The sequence below is a fragment of the Ursus maritimus genome, unplaced genomic scaffold (assembly GCF_017311325.1).
Source record: "Ursus maritimus isolate PB19 unplaced genomic scaffold, ASM1731132v1 scaffold_12, whole genome shotgun sequence".
NCBI classification, from domain to species: domain Eukaryota; kingdom Metazoa; phylum Chordata; class Mammalia; order Carnivora; family Ursidae; genus Ursus; species Ursus maritimus.
Window position 1 is genome coordinate 10,377,196 of NW_024423564.1, and position 16,936 is coordinate 10,394,131.

At 36.4% G+C, this 16,936-nt stretch overlaps 1 protein-coding gene across 4 annotated transcripts in view; it reads left to right on the forward strand.

The window, feature by feature from the left end:
• Window positions 1–16,936, forward strand: part of PTPN22 (protein tyrosine phosphatase non-receptor type 22) — a 55,418-nt gene that overhangs the window by 29,637 nt on the left and 8,845 nt on the right. For 3 of the 4 annotated variants that reach the window (XM_040626882.1, XM_008697762.2, XM_008697763.2), the window contains 8 exons: window positions 5,612–5,688; window positions 5,847–6,658; window positions 8,658–8,741; window positions 8,897–9,027; window positions 11,090–11,117; window positions 14,204–14,287; window positions 14,537–14,652; window positions 15,850–15,880. In XM_040626882.1, coding sequence (XP_040482816.1) covers window positions 5,612–5,688; window positions 5,847–6,658; window positions 8,658–8,741; window positions 8,897–9,027; window positions 11,090–11,117; window positions 14,204–14,287; window positions 14,537–14,652; window positions 15,850–15,880 — 1,363 coding nt within the window. The remainder of the gene's footprint in view (window positions 1–5,611; window positions 5,689–5,846; window positions 6,659–8,657; window positions 8,742–8,896; window positions 9,028–11,089; window positions 11,118–14,203; window positions 14,288–14,536; window positions 14,653–15,849; window positions 15,881–16,936) is intronic. The other variant, XM_040626881.1, reaches the window with a different exon arrangement.

The window sequence follows — 16,936 nt, forward strand, 5'->3', positions numbered from 1 at the left end:
AGATCATTTAAATAGCCCCATAACAGTCAAGGCAACGGAATTCATCATTTAAAAACTCCCCAAAAAGAAATCCCTTGGCCCACATAATTTCACTTGAGCATTCTAACCAAATGTTTAGGGAAGAATTACCGTGAATTTTACACAATCTATACCAGAAAATAGGAAGAGTAAACACTTCCTCCATTCATATTTTCTGTTGCAGCCAAATATATCACTGTCTCACAGTGGAAAAAATTACCACCTTAACCATTTTTAAGTGTACAATGCAGTGGCAATAAGTACCTTTGCTATATTCGTGATCATCACTACCATTTATTTCTAGGAATTTCTTATCGTTCCAAACAGAAACTCTCCATGCCCCCTACCACAACCCCTAGCAACTTCTATTCTACTTTTTGTCTCTATAAAACTGCTATTCTAGGTACATCATATAAATGGAATCATGTATTTATTCTTTTGTATCTGGCTTATTTCATGTGGTGTGTTTTTAAGGTTCATCTATTGTTTTTAGTATGCATCACAATTTCATTCCTTTTTATGGCTGTATAATATCCAATTGTGTATATCCCACATTTTGCTTATTCATTCATCCACCAATTGACACTTGAATTGTTTCCACCTTTTGGTTACTGTGATTAATGCTGCTATAAAAATTGGTGTACAGGGGCACCTGGGCAGCTCAGTCAGTAAAGCATCTGTCTTTGGCTCAGGTCATGATCCCAGGGTCTTGGGATTGAGCCCCGCAACAGGCTCCCTGTTCAGTGGAGAGCCTGCTTCTCTCTCTCCCTCTGTTGCTCCCCCTGCTTATGAGCTCTCTTTCTCTCTCTATCAAATAAATAAATAAAATCTTTTTAAAAATTGGTGTACCAATATTTGTTGAAGTCCCTACTTTAAATTCTTTGGGGGTATATAGCCAGAAGAATCCAGGAATTGGATTCTAAAAAAAATTAGTTTTTAAAGGTGCTGCCATACTGTTTTTTACAGCAGCTGCAAAATTTTACATCCCCACTAGCAATGCACAAGAGTTTCTCCACATCCATGCCACCACTTGGTATTTTCTGGTTTTTGGTTTTCATTTTGTTTTCTAGATAACAGCCATCCTAATGGGTGTGAGCGGTAGCTCATGGTTTTGATTTGCGTTTCCCTAATGAGTAGTTGATGTTGAGCATCATTTTCATGAGCTTATCAGACATTTGTATATCTTCTTTGGACAAATGTATATCCAAGTCCTTTGCCTACTATTTTTCCCTAAATTTTTAAATTGTGGTAAAATAGGGGTGCCTGGGTGGCTCAGTCAGTTGAGCATTGACTCTTGGTTTCAGATCAGGTCATGATCTTGGGGTTGTGGGATCAAGTCTAGTCAGGCTTGTGCTCAGCACGGAGTCTGCTTGGGATTCTTTCCCTCTTCCTCTCCCTCCCTCTCTGCTACTCCCTGCATTTGCATGTGTGCACGCAGACATGCACGCGCTCACTCTCTCCCCCTAAAATAAAATCTTTAAAAAAAATTGTGGTAAAATATACATAAATTTAACCACCTTAACTAATTCTATGAGTATAGTTCAATGATACTATGAACATTCATATTATAGCGCAGTTATCACCACCATCCATTTCCAGAAGTCTTTTTATCTTGAAAAACTTAACTTTATACCTATTAAATAATACTTCCCCATTCCTTCCTCTCCTTCCCCCATCTTTGACAACCACTATTCTACCATCTGTGTCTATGAATTTGACTACTCTAGGTACCTCATATCAGTGGGATCACATGATATTTGTCCTTTTGTGTCTGGCTTATTTCACTTAGCATAATGTCCTCAAGGTTCATCAGTGTCATAATGTGTCAGAATTTCCTTTCTCTTTAAGGCTAAATAATATTCCATTGTATGCCACATTTTGTTTCTCCATTCATCCATTGGTGAATAGGTGGTTTACTTCCACCTTTTGACTATTGTGAATAATACTGCTAAGAACATGAGTGTGTATCTCTTTTTGTGTTCCTGTTTTCAGTTCTTTGGAGTATATATGCAGAAGTGGAAATGCTGGGTCATATGATAATTTGTTTTAAGTATTTATTTAAGTAATCTCTACACTCAACATGGGGCTCGAACTCATGGCCCTGAGATCAAGAGTCACATGCTCTTCTGACCAAGCCATCCGGGTGCTCCTCATATGATAATTCTATGTTTAATTTTTTGAGACACTGCCATACTGTTGTTTTTTTGTTTTGTTTTGTTTTTTACAGCAGCTGCACCATTTTACGTCCCCACTAGCAATCTACAAGGTTCCGATTTCTCCATATCCTATTAATTTTCTATTTTAGTTTGCTTGTTTATGGTAACCATCCAATGGTTTTATATGGGTTTCTCATTGTGGTTCTGGTTTGTGTTTTCCTGATTAGCGATGTTGAACATTTTTCATGTACTCATTGGCTATTTGTATATCATCTTTGGAAACGTGTCACTGTAAGTCCTTTGCCCATTTTCAAATTGGGTTTTTGTTGCTGTTGTTGAGTCTTAGGAGTTCTCTGTATGTTCTGTATTGTTTTTATCATGAATTTTGTCAGATACTTTTCTTCTACATCAACTGACATGCTCGTGTGGGGGTTTTCCCCTTTATTTTATTAATGTGGTGTATTATATCAATTGATTTTTGTATGTTGAACAATCCTTGCATTCCGGGAATAAATCCCACTTTGTCATGGTATATAATCTTTTTAATATGATGCTGAATTCAGTTTGCTAGTATTTGGTTGAGGACTTTGCATTAGTAATCATAAATGATATGGATCTATAGTTTTCTTTTTCTGGTAGTATCTTTGTCTGGCCTTGGTATCAGGGTAATGCTGGCGTCATAGTCTTAGCAATTGTTCTCTCCTATTCAATTTTTTGGGAGAGTTTGTGAAAGACTGGCATTAATTCTTCATTAAATGTTAGGTGGAATTCACTAATGAAACCATCTGGTCCTGGCTTTTCTTTGTCGGAAGGTCTTTGGATTACTGATTCAGTCTACTTACTGGTTGTAGGTCTATTCAGATTTTCTATTTCTTCCTGAGTCTGTTTTGGTTGATCATGTGTTTCTAGGAATTTGTCCATTTCATCTAGGTTGTACAATTTGTTGGTGTACAATTGTTCATATTATTGTCTTATAATACTTTTTATTTCTACAAAATTGGTAGTAATGTACCCACTTTTATTTCTGTAATTTGAGATTTGGGTACTTTGAGTGTTCTCTCTTTTTTCCTTAGTCAATCTAACTAAGGTTTGTCACTTTTATTGATTCTTCAAAGGATTAACTTTTGGTTTTGTTGATTTTCTCCATTGTTTTCTTAGTCTCTAATTCATTTATCTCTGCTATAATCTTTAATATTTCCTTCCTTCAGCTAGCTTTTGGTTTAGTTTGTTTTTTTTTTTTCTAGTTACTTAGGTTCAAAGCTAAGTTATTGATTTGAGATCTTCCTTTTTTTAAATTTAAATTCAATTAATTAACATATAGTGTATCACCGAAGATCTTTCTTTTAAGAGTAGGCAACTATAGCTATAAATACCCTCTGAATATCACTTTCACTATATCTCATACATTTTGGTATGCTGCGTTTTTGTTCACTTTTAAATATTTTCTTATTTCTGTTGTGATTTCTTCTTTGACCCATTAATTTACCCACATTTGTGAATTTTCTAGTTTTCCTTTTGTTATTAATTTTTAGTCTCAATCCATTATAATTGGAAAAGATACTTTGTATGTGTTCAATCTTTTAAAATTTATCAAGACTTGTTTTGTGGCCTACCATATGGTCTATCTTGGACGATGTTCCACGTAAGTTTGAGAAGAATGTGTATGTTGTAATGTGGAGTGTTCTATATGTGCTGTTAGATTTAATTGGTTTATTGTGTTGTTCATGTCTGTCCTCTATTTCCTTATTGATCTTCTCTCTGATCTATCCATTATTGAAAGTGGGTATTAATGTCTCTTATCAGTTTACCAGACCTGCTGTAACAAATATCACAAACTAAGGAGTACTGAAAACAAATTTATTTTTGAGGCCTTTGACTGGCTCAGTCGGTTAACCGTCTGCCTTCGGCTCAGGTCATGATCCCAGGGTCCTGGGATCGAGCCCCACATCAGGCTCCCTGCTCAGTGGAGAGCCTGCTTCTCTCTCTCCTGCTCCCCCTGCTTGTGCACTTGTGCACTCTCTCCGTCAAATTAAAAAATAAAATCTTAAACTTCAGATGCAACACACCAGTACTTCTTTAAAAAAAAAAATTTGGGGGCGCCTGGGTGGCGCAGTTGTTAAGCGTCTGCCTTCGGCTCAGGGTATGATCCCAGCGTTCTGGGATCGAGCCCCACATCAGGCTCCTCCACTATGAGTCTGCTTCTTCCTCTCCCACTCCCCCTGCTTGTATTCCCTCTCTCGCTGGCTTATCTCTGTCAAATAAATAAATAAATAAAATCTTTTTAAAAAATTTTGTTTTCTCATAGTTCTGGAGGTAGGAAGTCCAAAATCAAGGTGTCAGCAAGGCCATGCTTTCTCTCACAGCTCTAGTGAGAGTCTTCCTCGTTTCTCCTTCGTTTCTGGTGTTTGCCAGCAATCATTGGCATTCATTGGCTTGCAGATACATTGCTCCAGTCTCTGTCTCCATCATCACATGGCATTCTCCCTGGATGTCTCTGAGCCTCTGTTTTATCTTTTTATAAGGACGCAAGTCATTGTGATAGGGCCCACCTGAATCCAGTATGACCTCATCTTGACTAATAACATCTGCAAAGACTCTATTTCCATATAAGGTCACACTCACAGATATCAGGGGTTAGATTTCAACACATCTTTTTAAGAGTCATAATTAAACCCATAACAGGTGGAATCTTACAAAGGCTGATGACATTTAAAAAAATATATTTAAACATTTCTAAAATCAGCATATATTTTACAAATTGGTGGTATCTAAGAGTCTACGTAACGTATTTCATAATGTGATAATTGCTGTGAAGAAAAAAAGAAAGTGGCTGACAAGTGTGTGGGAGTATGATTTTAGGTTGAGTGGTCAGAGAAGGTTTTCTTATGCAGGTGACATTTAAGTAGAGCATAATTACTTAGAAAGAGACAGCTATGCAAAATCTGGAGCAAGAACATTTCAATCAGAGGGAATAGTAAGTGTAAAAGTCTGGAACTGGAAACAAGTTTGGCATGCTTAAGGAATGGCAAGAAAACCAGTATAGCTAGAGCATGGTAAGGAAGAAAGAGGTAGAACTAGGTAAGTGTGAGGACCTAATAAGCACTTACTAATTTAAGGGTTGAGATGATGTGATTTCTGAAGGTAGATTGTTCGTAAGAGTAAAGTTACTCTCAAAGACATGTTAAAACTCCACATTTGATACCAGGAGTAAACACTTTCTAGCTTCTAGAACACTATTAATCCTTTATTTGGATCCCTTTGATCTTGATATGTGAACAGGTTCTTGTTGGGTGCAATATTTTGGAAACTCATCTCTTTCATGAATGATTTAAAATCTCTATGTTCTTTGAAAAATAACTTCTCAACTTTATGAATGTTAAAATATCTCATTGCTATTTCTTCACTAAAAACCAGTGTCTTCCTTATTTCTCTTGAAGATTCAAGCACAATATTCAGCTCTTGAGCAAAATCCCACTCTAGAAACAGAGTCTTATTCTCCTAATTTACCAAAAAGGTAAGTCTTATTCTCCTAATTTACCAAAAATTTTACGTACCCCAATGTTGTCTAATTCTGTCAGGGTGGAGGGCAAATCTCATGCATATAACTCATTGTGATGCTAAGAAGAGACCAGTTTGGGGTGCGGTGTCATCATTACTTTCTTTTTGTTTCAGTGGCATAAGAGAAGCAAAGATGAAGCAACCAAGCAAACAAAGGCTAAGGGTGAAAAGTGAGGAAGCTTCTTCCTTTGACCTCAGGACTTCTGACAGACGTGAACAGGAAGGGTTAGTTTTGCATCCTGCCGAACAGGGCAGTGCTTTTGACCTCTTGGAGCTAAACTGTAGTTGTAACAAAAATGCTGACACAACCACGAATTGGGAGACAAAGGCGTTTCCAGTAGTTGGGGAGCCTCTTCAGAAGCATCACAGTTTAGACTGGAGCGCCATTTTGTTTGGAGCGTGTCCAAATTCTAAACCTGCTGATGTCGCAGGAAGGCATTTTAATTCAAAGGGACCGATAATGCGGACCAAATCAACTCCCTTTGAGCTGGTACAACACAGAGACACCCAGGAGCTGGACAACAAGGAAAATGTTTCTTGTTTGGAATCTCAACCACACAACTCTCGTCTTGAGCAGGCTCAAAAAGCAAGGCATGTTTCTTCAGCAGAACTGAATTATTCACTGCTCTCGGACTCTCAGCACCCAATGTGCAATGCCTCTGATAAAAAGCGGCCGGACTCTTGTGCTCTTAATGTACATTCTTATATGTCTTTAGAAGATCCTTATTTCTTATCATTGTCTCCAAGTAGTGCTGCTTCTAAGATGTCTCCCGATTTACCTGAGAAGGCAGATGGAAACGTTTTACCTTGTTCCTCATTGCCAGCACCTTCTACAGCCCTCTTTCCTTGTTACAATTCCCATGATTCTTTAGCATTGAGTCCTCCAAGTAGTTGCCCCCCACAGAACCCAGAGACAGCGGTAGTAGGTAAGTTATTTTTGGACGTTTATATGGCATTTGAGATTTCACTCTGTTTCTACAGAAGATTTGGTTTCTTCTTATGCTCCCTCTTGTCTTTCTCCGCTTCTTTCTCCTTCTTCCTTTTCCTCCAGGAAAGGGTTTTCATGGTGTGGTAAGTTAAAACATAGCAATAGCAAACATGTAATGGTGGCTGAAACAGGCAGCAATGGCGGCAGTCAGAGCTGGTGCGGATTCTATGCCAGCAAGAGTGTCCCTAAAGAAGGCAGTCCCCGTTCCCCGGAATGTGTATCAGAGGTCCACAATTTACCCTTGCGATGCAGAAGCAACTTCCAAAGGAACAGCAGGAAGGATTTGATCCGCAGCCACCATAGGGCTTTTATTGCTCACCCATGTGGCTGCACTGAACTAAACAGATCGCTAAGAATTGAATTCTCTTCCTGCAGGAGTTGGAAGAGGCGGACCTGTTTCTTCCCATCCTTGTATGATTACGTAGTAGATGAGAAAGTGCATTTAGTATTCTGGGTGGGACTTTCATCTTATAGACACCTTTACTTTCCCACTTTTTTGCTTTTATAATCCTGGATTGTTGCATGTTACGCACCTTGTTTTTGTTTTATTGAGTGGTTTGAAAGTAGAAATAAATGTCCTGCTAGAGAGGATTATAATTGCTTGATATGGAAGAAGGTGAAGAAAAGAGCAAGCTTAACTCTCCAGGTATATTATCAGAAATTTATAAATAACATTTTACCTGACTAGGAAGCAGAGAAAGGTTTTTTTTTTTCCCTCTAACATTATTTATTGTACGGTGTTTCTTAGTAGACAGATGTGTGGATGTGTAGTTTGTTACAAAAATATTTTATCTGGATCTAGTCCTTCTTTATTTTATGTACTTTGATCTTGTTTTATAATTCAAAGGATTTTTTTTTTTTAAAGATACACTCAATACCTTAAACTTCTCTGAGCATCAGCATTAAAAGCAAATCCTAGCTTTAGGGATTGTAGGATCGTGGACATGCGTGCCACCTGGTGGCAGTTTCTTATAATAGCATTTGAATTTTTTCTATAAAAATTGGGAATTTTTCTGTAGAAAAATAGAAAACCTTGTTATACCATTGGTTTATAAAAAGGAAAAACACCCATATTCTTCACTGTAGAATGAAGAAGAGATACTGAAATCTTTATACGTCTTCCTACTCTGTAACTGAATCCTTGGCATATTTCAAAGTGCTTTATCATGCTTTATTGTATATTCTACATAAAACAAAAGGGCTGTATAGAAAACAATTCAAAACTTCCCAGATTGATATAATGTTTTATATTATGTTAACCGGCACTCAGTGACTCCATCAAAATACTTTGGGGGCCTTTAAAAGAAATAATACATTTTGAAAAAGCAGCAAACCCTCCTGGGTTGGCGACTTAAAATGGCAGAATTTATTTTGCTTTTTCCTCAAGTAAACACATAGCAGCTTAAGTATGGTAATGATGCTTGATGGACTTTACATCAAGGTTAGAATATAAGAATTTCCTTTGGCGGGGCACCTGGGTGGCGCAGGGGGCTAAGCATCCGATGGCTCTTGGTTTTGGCTCAGATGGTGAGCCCCACATATGACTCCATGCTCAGCGTGGGGTCTGCTTGAGAGTCTCTCTCCCTCCCACTCATGCTCGTGATTTTTTTTCCCTCTCTCTCTTTCTCTCCCTCAAATAAATAAATAGGTCTTTAAATAAAAGAATTTCCTTTGGATTTTTCTTTTTTTTTTTAAAGATTTTATTTATTTATTTGACAGAGATAGAGACAGCCAGCGAGAGAGGGAACACAAGCAGGGGGAGTGGGAGAGGAAGAAGCAGGCTCACAGCGGAAGAGCCTGACGTGGGGCTCGATCCCAGGACTCCGGGATCAGGCCCTGAGCCGAAGGCAGACGCTTAACCGCTGTGCCACCCAGGCGCCCCTCCTTTGGATTTTTCTAATGAAAAATTATGGTTCTATTTCTGGCGTTTGGGATAGCAACTTCTCCAAGGATAGACGATGAAGTCCCCCCTCCACTTCCTGAGCGGACGCCTGAATCTTTTATCGTCCTGGAGGAAGCTGGTGAGTACAGTCCAGTAAGTGTAAAATAAAGTGGATTAACTAGAATACTTCTCCGGTCCTGTCAATGTTCTGTGTGCTGTTACTGAGTAACATTTGCATTGTTCTAAAAGAATTACGACACTCCTAAGAACTGGACCATATTTACTTTCTTTCAGGAGAATTCGCACTGAATGATCCCAAATCCTTATCTTCAGCTGTGGAGGCAAAAGTTGGAACATCGCTGGAATGGAGCGGAACATCCGAGTCAAAGACATCTGATGACACTGTGAGACTTAGACCAACTAAGGTCCATAACTTTTTTTCCTTTTTTTTTCTACTTATCTGGATTCAACAGACCATAATCCTACTCCTTGTATTTTTAACACCCACCACTCAATAAATGCAAAGCAGGTACTCCTTATAAAACAATGTGCTAGAGGATGTGGGGATAGATGATGAATAAGACACAGTTATTGCCCTTAAGAAACTTTCAAGTTGGAAGTGACTAAGGAAGGCTTAGTGAAAGAGGAAATATTTGAGCTGGTTGCTAAAGGACAGTTAAGGCAAAAATAAACGTTTCATAAGTGGGTAGCCTGTTCACAGTAGTCATTTGGTAGGCTGTATCGTGCTGCTGTGATAATATATTGTAGAGAATAATTTTTTGACCGACAGATGTCCGTATTATTTAAGATAAACTTTTCAGAATAATGCTCCCCACTCCCGGAAGTAAAATCTACACTTCAATAATCTGTTACATGTTTGTATATATTCTATGAACCAGCTACCTTAAAATTTCAAAAATCAGAAAAGTAATTGACTAAACAAACATTTTTAAAGTGCCTACAATTGCAATGCTGGTAGGCAAACATTCTCTATCTTTTCAATTACACTTTTAATATATTAGTAATTATTATTGTTAATAATACACCCACATGTAATGGTCTTTATCTTAACAACTGCTAAGAGTCAAGAACAATCACTCCTTTTCCAACGTCATGAAGTAATTTCAATTTCAACAATTTACCTCCAATTAAATTTTCTGGGAAATGTTCTTAGTAGGAAGGAAATAAATTAGAAAAGGATCAGTTTAGGACCAATTGCCATGACATATAAAAATCACCATAAGGTTATGGCAGAAGATACTTGCAAATGATACATTCGGTCAAGAGTTACTATCCAAAAAATACAAAGAACTTACACAACTCAACACCAAAAAAAAAAAAAAATTAAATAATCTAATTTTTAAAATGGACAGAAGACATGCATAGACATTTTTCCAAAGAAGATATACAGATAGCCAATAGACTTGAAAAGATGCCCATCATTAATCATCAGGGAAATGCAAATCAAAATCACGATGTGATACCACCTCACACCAGTCAGAATCGTTAAAATCAAAAACACAAGAAACAAGTTGGTGAGGATGTGGAGAAAAAGGAACCCTCGTGAACTGTTGGTGGGAATGCAAACTGGTGCAGGCACTGTGGGAGACAGTATGGAAGTTCCTCATAAAGTTAAAAATAGAATTACCACATCACATAGTAATTCCATTACTGGGTATTTGAAAAGATACATGCACTCCTATGTTCACTGCAGCATTCTTTATAATAGCTGAGATAGGGAAGCAACCCAAGTGCCCATCCACAGATAATGGATAAAGAAGAAGATATGACATATATATGTATACACACATACACACGTATACCAGACACATACATATCATGGGATATTACTCAGCCATAAAAACGAATGAGATCTTGCCATTTGTGAGAACATGGATGCACCTAGAGGGTATTATGCTAAGTGAAATAAATCAGACAGAGAAAGACAAATACCATATGATTCACTTATATGTGGGATTTAAGAAACAAAACAAATGAGCAAAGAAAAAAGAGACAAACAGAAAAACAGACTCATTATTATAGAGAACAAACTGATGGTTAGCAGAGGGGAGGTAGGTGGGGCATGAGTCAAATAGGTGAAGGTGATAGTGAACACTTATTGTGAACGGCGCTTAGTGAGTAATGTATAGAATTGTTGAATCATTACATTTTACACCTGAAACTAATATAACACTATATGTTAATTATACTTGAAGTTTAAAAAATAATTTAAAAATTTTAAAAATTCATGAGCTTTCTTTATAAAAAAGGAAAGAAAGAAATAAACTTACAAAAAGAGAGTAAAGCACTATAAGAGTTAAGGATGCCTTTTCATAATTGAGTGCACTTACAAATTAGGAAAAATAACGTCAACACTTGTCTCTTTAAGTATATGAAATATGCTTTCCAAAATGCCTTTTATTGCTTTGAGTTTGTAAATTTGTATACGCGTTCTTCTTTTACTTTTCTCTTCTTTCTTTCTTTCAGAGTGTAAAACTCCGGAGCCCCAAATCAGGTAAAAAATTTCCCCTGGCTTTACATGACATGTAGCCCTAAGAATTTATGCTATAAGAATGACTCATTAAATTTAGAGTAATTCACCTCAGGAGATGGCATTGTTCCCGTAATAGCTCTCACTATTTATTGGTTTATTTCTGATTTTCCCAGGTTTGGAGTTTTGTTTGGTCAAGGACAAGGAAAACACAGGATTTTAGAATTCCGCTCCTTGATATATAATCCTTAAAAAAAAACCAAACAACTATTTCAAATAGAATCTCTTAACACTTTGCAACATTTCTATTTTATAGGTTTTATCATTGTTAGCAGTGTGATTCTTTAGCTCTTTAACTTGCTGTTGCTTCTCCAGTACTTTCTTGAGCTTTGCTTGTTTTTTTTTTTAAGATTTTATTTATTTATTTGAGAGAGAGAGAAAGGAGCAAGGGGAGGGGCAGAGGGAGAAGCAGACTCCCTGCTGAGCTGGGAGCCCGCCATGGGGGCTCCGTCCTGGGACTCCTGGGACTCTGAGCTGGGACCTGAGCTGAAGGCAGATGCTTAACTGACTGAGCCACCCAGATGCCTCAGTTTTGCTTGTTTTATACATCAAATAACAACATCCACAGCTCATGTATTGGGTACATATAGGTACTTTACATACATTATAACAGGGGGTAGTTGCCCTTAGCATAATTATTCATATGAACATAGTATTCAAATTACATAGATAGTTTAACATAGAGGTTAATGAGCATAGGCTTTGGAGTCAGATAGGATTTAATTCAAATCTTTAGCCTACTAGTAGTTATCAAAATGCATAACCTTGATTAAATTATATACTTTCTCTATTGATTTTCCTCATTTATAAAATGAGGATAATAGAACTTGTTTCTTAGAAGGTTTTTGTAAGGTTTAAGTGAGACAATGCATATAAAACTTTTAACACAGTGGTTCTCAAATAAAAAGCTCTCATTAAATGTTACCTATTACCATTTTTATTAGACAGTTATTAAATGAGCAATTCCTACGCAAGTTCTATATGCTTTATACAGTGTTAGAACAGTCAGGATATATAAGAAAGCGTACTATTTAATGTTTATATTTAAATTGGGTAGGCAAAATTAGTATTAGTATATTAGTATACTAGTATATGTAAATATACTAGTTACCTGGAACCATTAACTGATAATCTGTGTGGACTGATTATAATCAGCAGGAGTCTGGAAAATAAGAGGTATCACTGGAGTGGTTAGGAAAGGCTTCACTGAGTAGAAGAAGAAAGAAATTTAAGAATATGGGTAGACAGAGGTAAAAGGAGGGGATTCCAGGGGCGCCCGGGTGGCGCAGTCGTCAAGTGTCTGCCTTCGGCTCAGGGTGTGATCACAACGTTCTGGGATCGAGCCCCACATCAGGCTTCTCCGCTGGGAGCCTGCTTCTTTCTTTCCCACCCCCCCTGCTTGTGTTCCCTCTCTCGCTGGCTGTCTCTCTCTCTGTCAAATAAATAAATAAAATCTTTAAAAAAAAAAAAAAGGAGGGAATTCCAGGAGCTGAGATCGGGGTAACATGGACTTAAAAGGTAGAAATAAGCATGATGAGTATAGAGAAATGGTGGGTAGGTTAATTTAATTGCAATAGAAGATCTATTCTGGGAACTATGGAAAATAAATTTGGATAAAATGTGGAAAGATTCTGAAGGATTTTAAAGTTAGGCAGATAAAATATCTAGGTCAAGGAAATCTATATTTAGAGAAAGCAGATTCGTGGTTGCCAGTCTAATCTGGTGGGAATGGGAAGTGACTGCTAAATGGGTATGGAGTTTCTTTTTAGGGTGATGAAAATGTTTTTGAAATAGGTAGTGGTGATGGCTGCACAACACTGTAAATGGACTGTCATAAATAGCAAATTTTATTATGCGCATTCTATCACACACACAGAGCTAGGCAGAAGAATTTAGACTTCATGCAATAAGAAATAAGCATTGTAGTTTCTTCATCAAGGGAGAAATAAAATGAAAGTGGTATTTTAGGAGGATATTTGCCAGGATAGCATTAACCGCAAGTAAGCTTTAGTTCTCGATGTATTTCCTAACAGCAAACTGGAAGACGATAAGCAACTTCAGAGTAGTTACCATTTATTAAGTGCCTACTGTATGCCAGTTATTATATTAGGTGCTGGAAATAAGGGTTGTACTTTACTTTTGTTTATCACCCGGTGTATAAGAAAGAAATAGAAGGACTTGCTTTAGAGACAAATCCTAAGGCCTAAAGAACCCAAAGACCAAAGGTAGGTGAAACTCTTAACACTGAGCCACATTTTCAGTTTCAAAAGACGTTAATATAGTATGTAATTATACTCAGCACTGTATAATGAGATTATCATACACCCTTTGTATCTTTAGGACTTAGATTGTGGGAAAATAGCTCTATTATTTAAAATTCTTTATACCATGGAAAATTCCAAACATATTTTAAGACTACCATAATAACATAATCACCCCAATGAAATTAACAGTAATCCCTTAATATGATCTAATATCCAGATTTTATTCAATTTTCTCAAATTGCCTCAAAAATGTCTTTTTATAGTTGGTTTATATGCATCTGGATTCGAAGTCTACACATTGCATTTGGTTTATATATTCGTTAAGTCTTTTAAAATCTGTAACAGTTTTCCCTCCTTTTTATATTTCCTTGTGCCATTTATTTGTAGAAGAGCATGGATCATTTGTCCTAAAGACTGAATATTCTGGATTTTTGTTCTTTGTATTCTCATGGTTTTATTTATTAACATGTTACGCTATCCCCCGGGTTCTATGTACAGTGGTGGTTAGAACTAGAAGCTTAATTAATTTCAAGTTCAGTTTCTTTGGAAAATTACTTTTCTAAGGGAGTACAGGTTTTTGATGCAGGATAAGCTCATTGGCTAAAAAGCTAGAACAACAAAATCCTTGAGGTTCCAGTTATTGTGCCGATTATTTTTTTATTTGCTTGTTGTAGGTTAATATTGAAAAGTTGGAAAAGTTATACAACACCAAAAAGGGGTTTTGACTTCTTTTAATTGATGGATTTTTGTTTTGTTTTCTTTTGTCGTCTACTCTTCTTATCACAGATCTACATCAAGATCGTTCTTCTCCCCCTCCCCCTCCACTCCCAGAAAGAACCCTGGAGTCCTTCATTCTTGCTGATGAAGATTGTAAGTGACAGTACATCCCTCTCAAAAAAGCTATAAAAATGAGGCAAAGATTAACAATAAAGTAGGACCTAAATGGTAAAGGTATAAAGAATGATTTAGCCATAAAAATAATACATGAAAAAAAACCCATAAAGTATTGTAAAAATAATGCAAAAAAAAAAAAAAAAGCCAAGCTAAGAATTACTGAATATATAACTATATATATCCCAAAGGCTTAAAAAGCTATGCAACAAAACATTTTTTTTTAAGGTATGCAGGCTCAGCCTATAGAGAATTATTCTACTAGCTGTCCTAATACCATGGAAAATTCAACATCTTCAAAACAGACATTGAAGACTCCTGGAAAAGGTTTCACAAGGACTAAGGTAAAGAAGATGGGAGTTTTAAGAAACATGCCAGAGTCTTTCCATTTCTGAAGGTGTTCACACCCTCCACCCCTCCCCTGCTGCCAGAATCAAGATGGAAATTAGATTATTTATAAGAACAGCTGTTTGGGAACAACAAGACTATTAATCATTAGGATAAATGATTAAATAAATCATAAATCATAGCATATGCATATAATGAAATACTATATAGTTAAAAAAGGAACGAGGACTCTCTTGGTGTATTTATTTATAATTCATTAACTTTTCCTTAAAAGGTAGAAAATATGATCTATATTTGTATTATATGTTATAAGTGACTCTGGAAGGATACATAAGAAATGAACAATAATGGTTATCTGGGGAGAGAGGGTCAGAAACTGGGAAGATGGAAAATAAAGATGGGAACGTTTTGACTACAGTATTTTGAATTATAAATAAATGATTTATTTTTAAAAATTTAAATAAAAATTTCCCCCAAAAGAATTTATTAAATATCTATTACATAGAAAAATACACTTCTGTTAGGTGTTTGGAAAATAGAAATGTCATAAAGGATAACTACCTGTCCTTGAAAAGAGGACAGTTAATCCATTGGAATAGAATGCTTATATGAGAAACGACATGAAAATATCAAAAACAGCAAAATACTATGGAACAGATTAAAACCATACATGCCGATGTATGTGAAGAAAAGAAGAAATATGGGTCAGTTCCTGGAAGAGATAAGTTAGGGATTTCACCATAAAGGAGGCAGAGTGGGGTTAGCTGAATGGTTGGAGAAGGAAGTAGCATGGTAACAGTATGGAGTAAATTTAGTTCAGAGAATGACGGGCAGATGTTCTTGGCTAGAATGGGAATGGCTGTGTATCACAGCTACCTTCAGAAGCCATTGTGGTTTCTAGAATGGCCCATAATAAAGAAGAAAAGTAGGAATTCCTTTTTTCTCTGATATTTTGATACCACTACTTCTAAAGACATAGGGTGATTCTTATGTGGATGGGAAAAAACAGCAAGATAAAATCAAGTGGAGACTTTGCACTGAATTAAAAGAGGAAGATGGAAAAATAATTTTGTGCATTTGATGGCTATTTTTAAGGAAATAATCCTTTTAACTGAAGTCTATATTTTTACTTGATTAAAGTATTTTGGATTTCATAGGAAAACAAACTAACATTTTCCTTTTCATTTTTGTAGAGTTTGAAAATTTTAAGAAATGTGAAAAAGAGTAAGTTTCTTTTTACTTGTTTTTTAGAAAACATATACTTTCACAGTTATATAATTTTTCCTTATGTAACCACTCTGTGAAAACATTAACAATATTCTTCCTATACAGAGCCTTGCTAGGGCCATTTGTATCAGAATGTTCACTCCCAGGCCTTGTAGTCCGCGAAGCTCCACAGCGCTAATCTTGGAAGGGAGTAAGGGAAAGGGGAGTTTCTGCGTAACAGACTGGGATAATAATACGATGCTTGGCACTTTCTACCCATCCTAAGATGCTGTCATACAAGTGTGTTATTTAAAATTCCTAGCAGTCTAACCTCAGATGTATTTTCTTTGAAAATAGTCACAGCAAAGCATATTGTGAAACAAATGTGTTGATTTAATGAAAGCAGCAAAGTATTGACACGTTTCCATTTTTGCCAAGTATTATTAGCAATAAAAGTCTGTTGCTTATTATTTTTGCTATATTGTAATGAAAACAAAACCAAAAGACTCCTGAAACTGTGGGGCATTATCTGAGAAAGCCTTATTTACAACTACAAAGTATATAAAAAAAATAGTGATATACTTTTTATAAATTAGATCCACTTGGTTAATCATCAAGGACCAAACGGCTATTTGGCATTATACTGGTGTTATAGGGAGGGACAAAGAGCACTGAGAAAACATAATTTATGGTATTGTCTATATAAGAAGGTTTATAGCGGAGTCTTACCTATTTCTGCTAAGTTTTCTCTTCACTTCCCTGTCAATAAACTTGTGCTAGCCTGCTTTCCTTGACATTATACCTGATCTTAGAAGTGAATGGATTTCTCACCTATGATGGCTAACGTATGATTGGAAAATACACTCTTTCCTCTAATGTGAGTCAAAAGAGAATTTAAACCTTTCAGAGAAAACTGTGGTATAAAACAGGGGAAATAAAACAGCCCGAAGCAAAGAAGTCACTGACTTGAATAGCTAGCCAGGTCGGTTTGAACAGCTGGGCTTCTGAAACGCCGTTTTCTTTCTAAGAAAGAAAGAAAGAAAGAAAGAAAGAAAGAAAGAAAGAAAGAAAGAA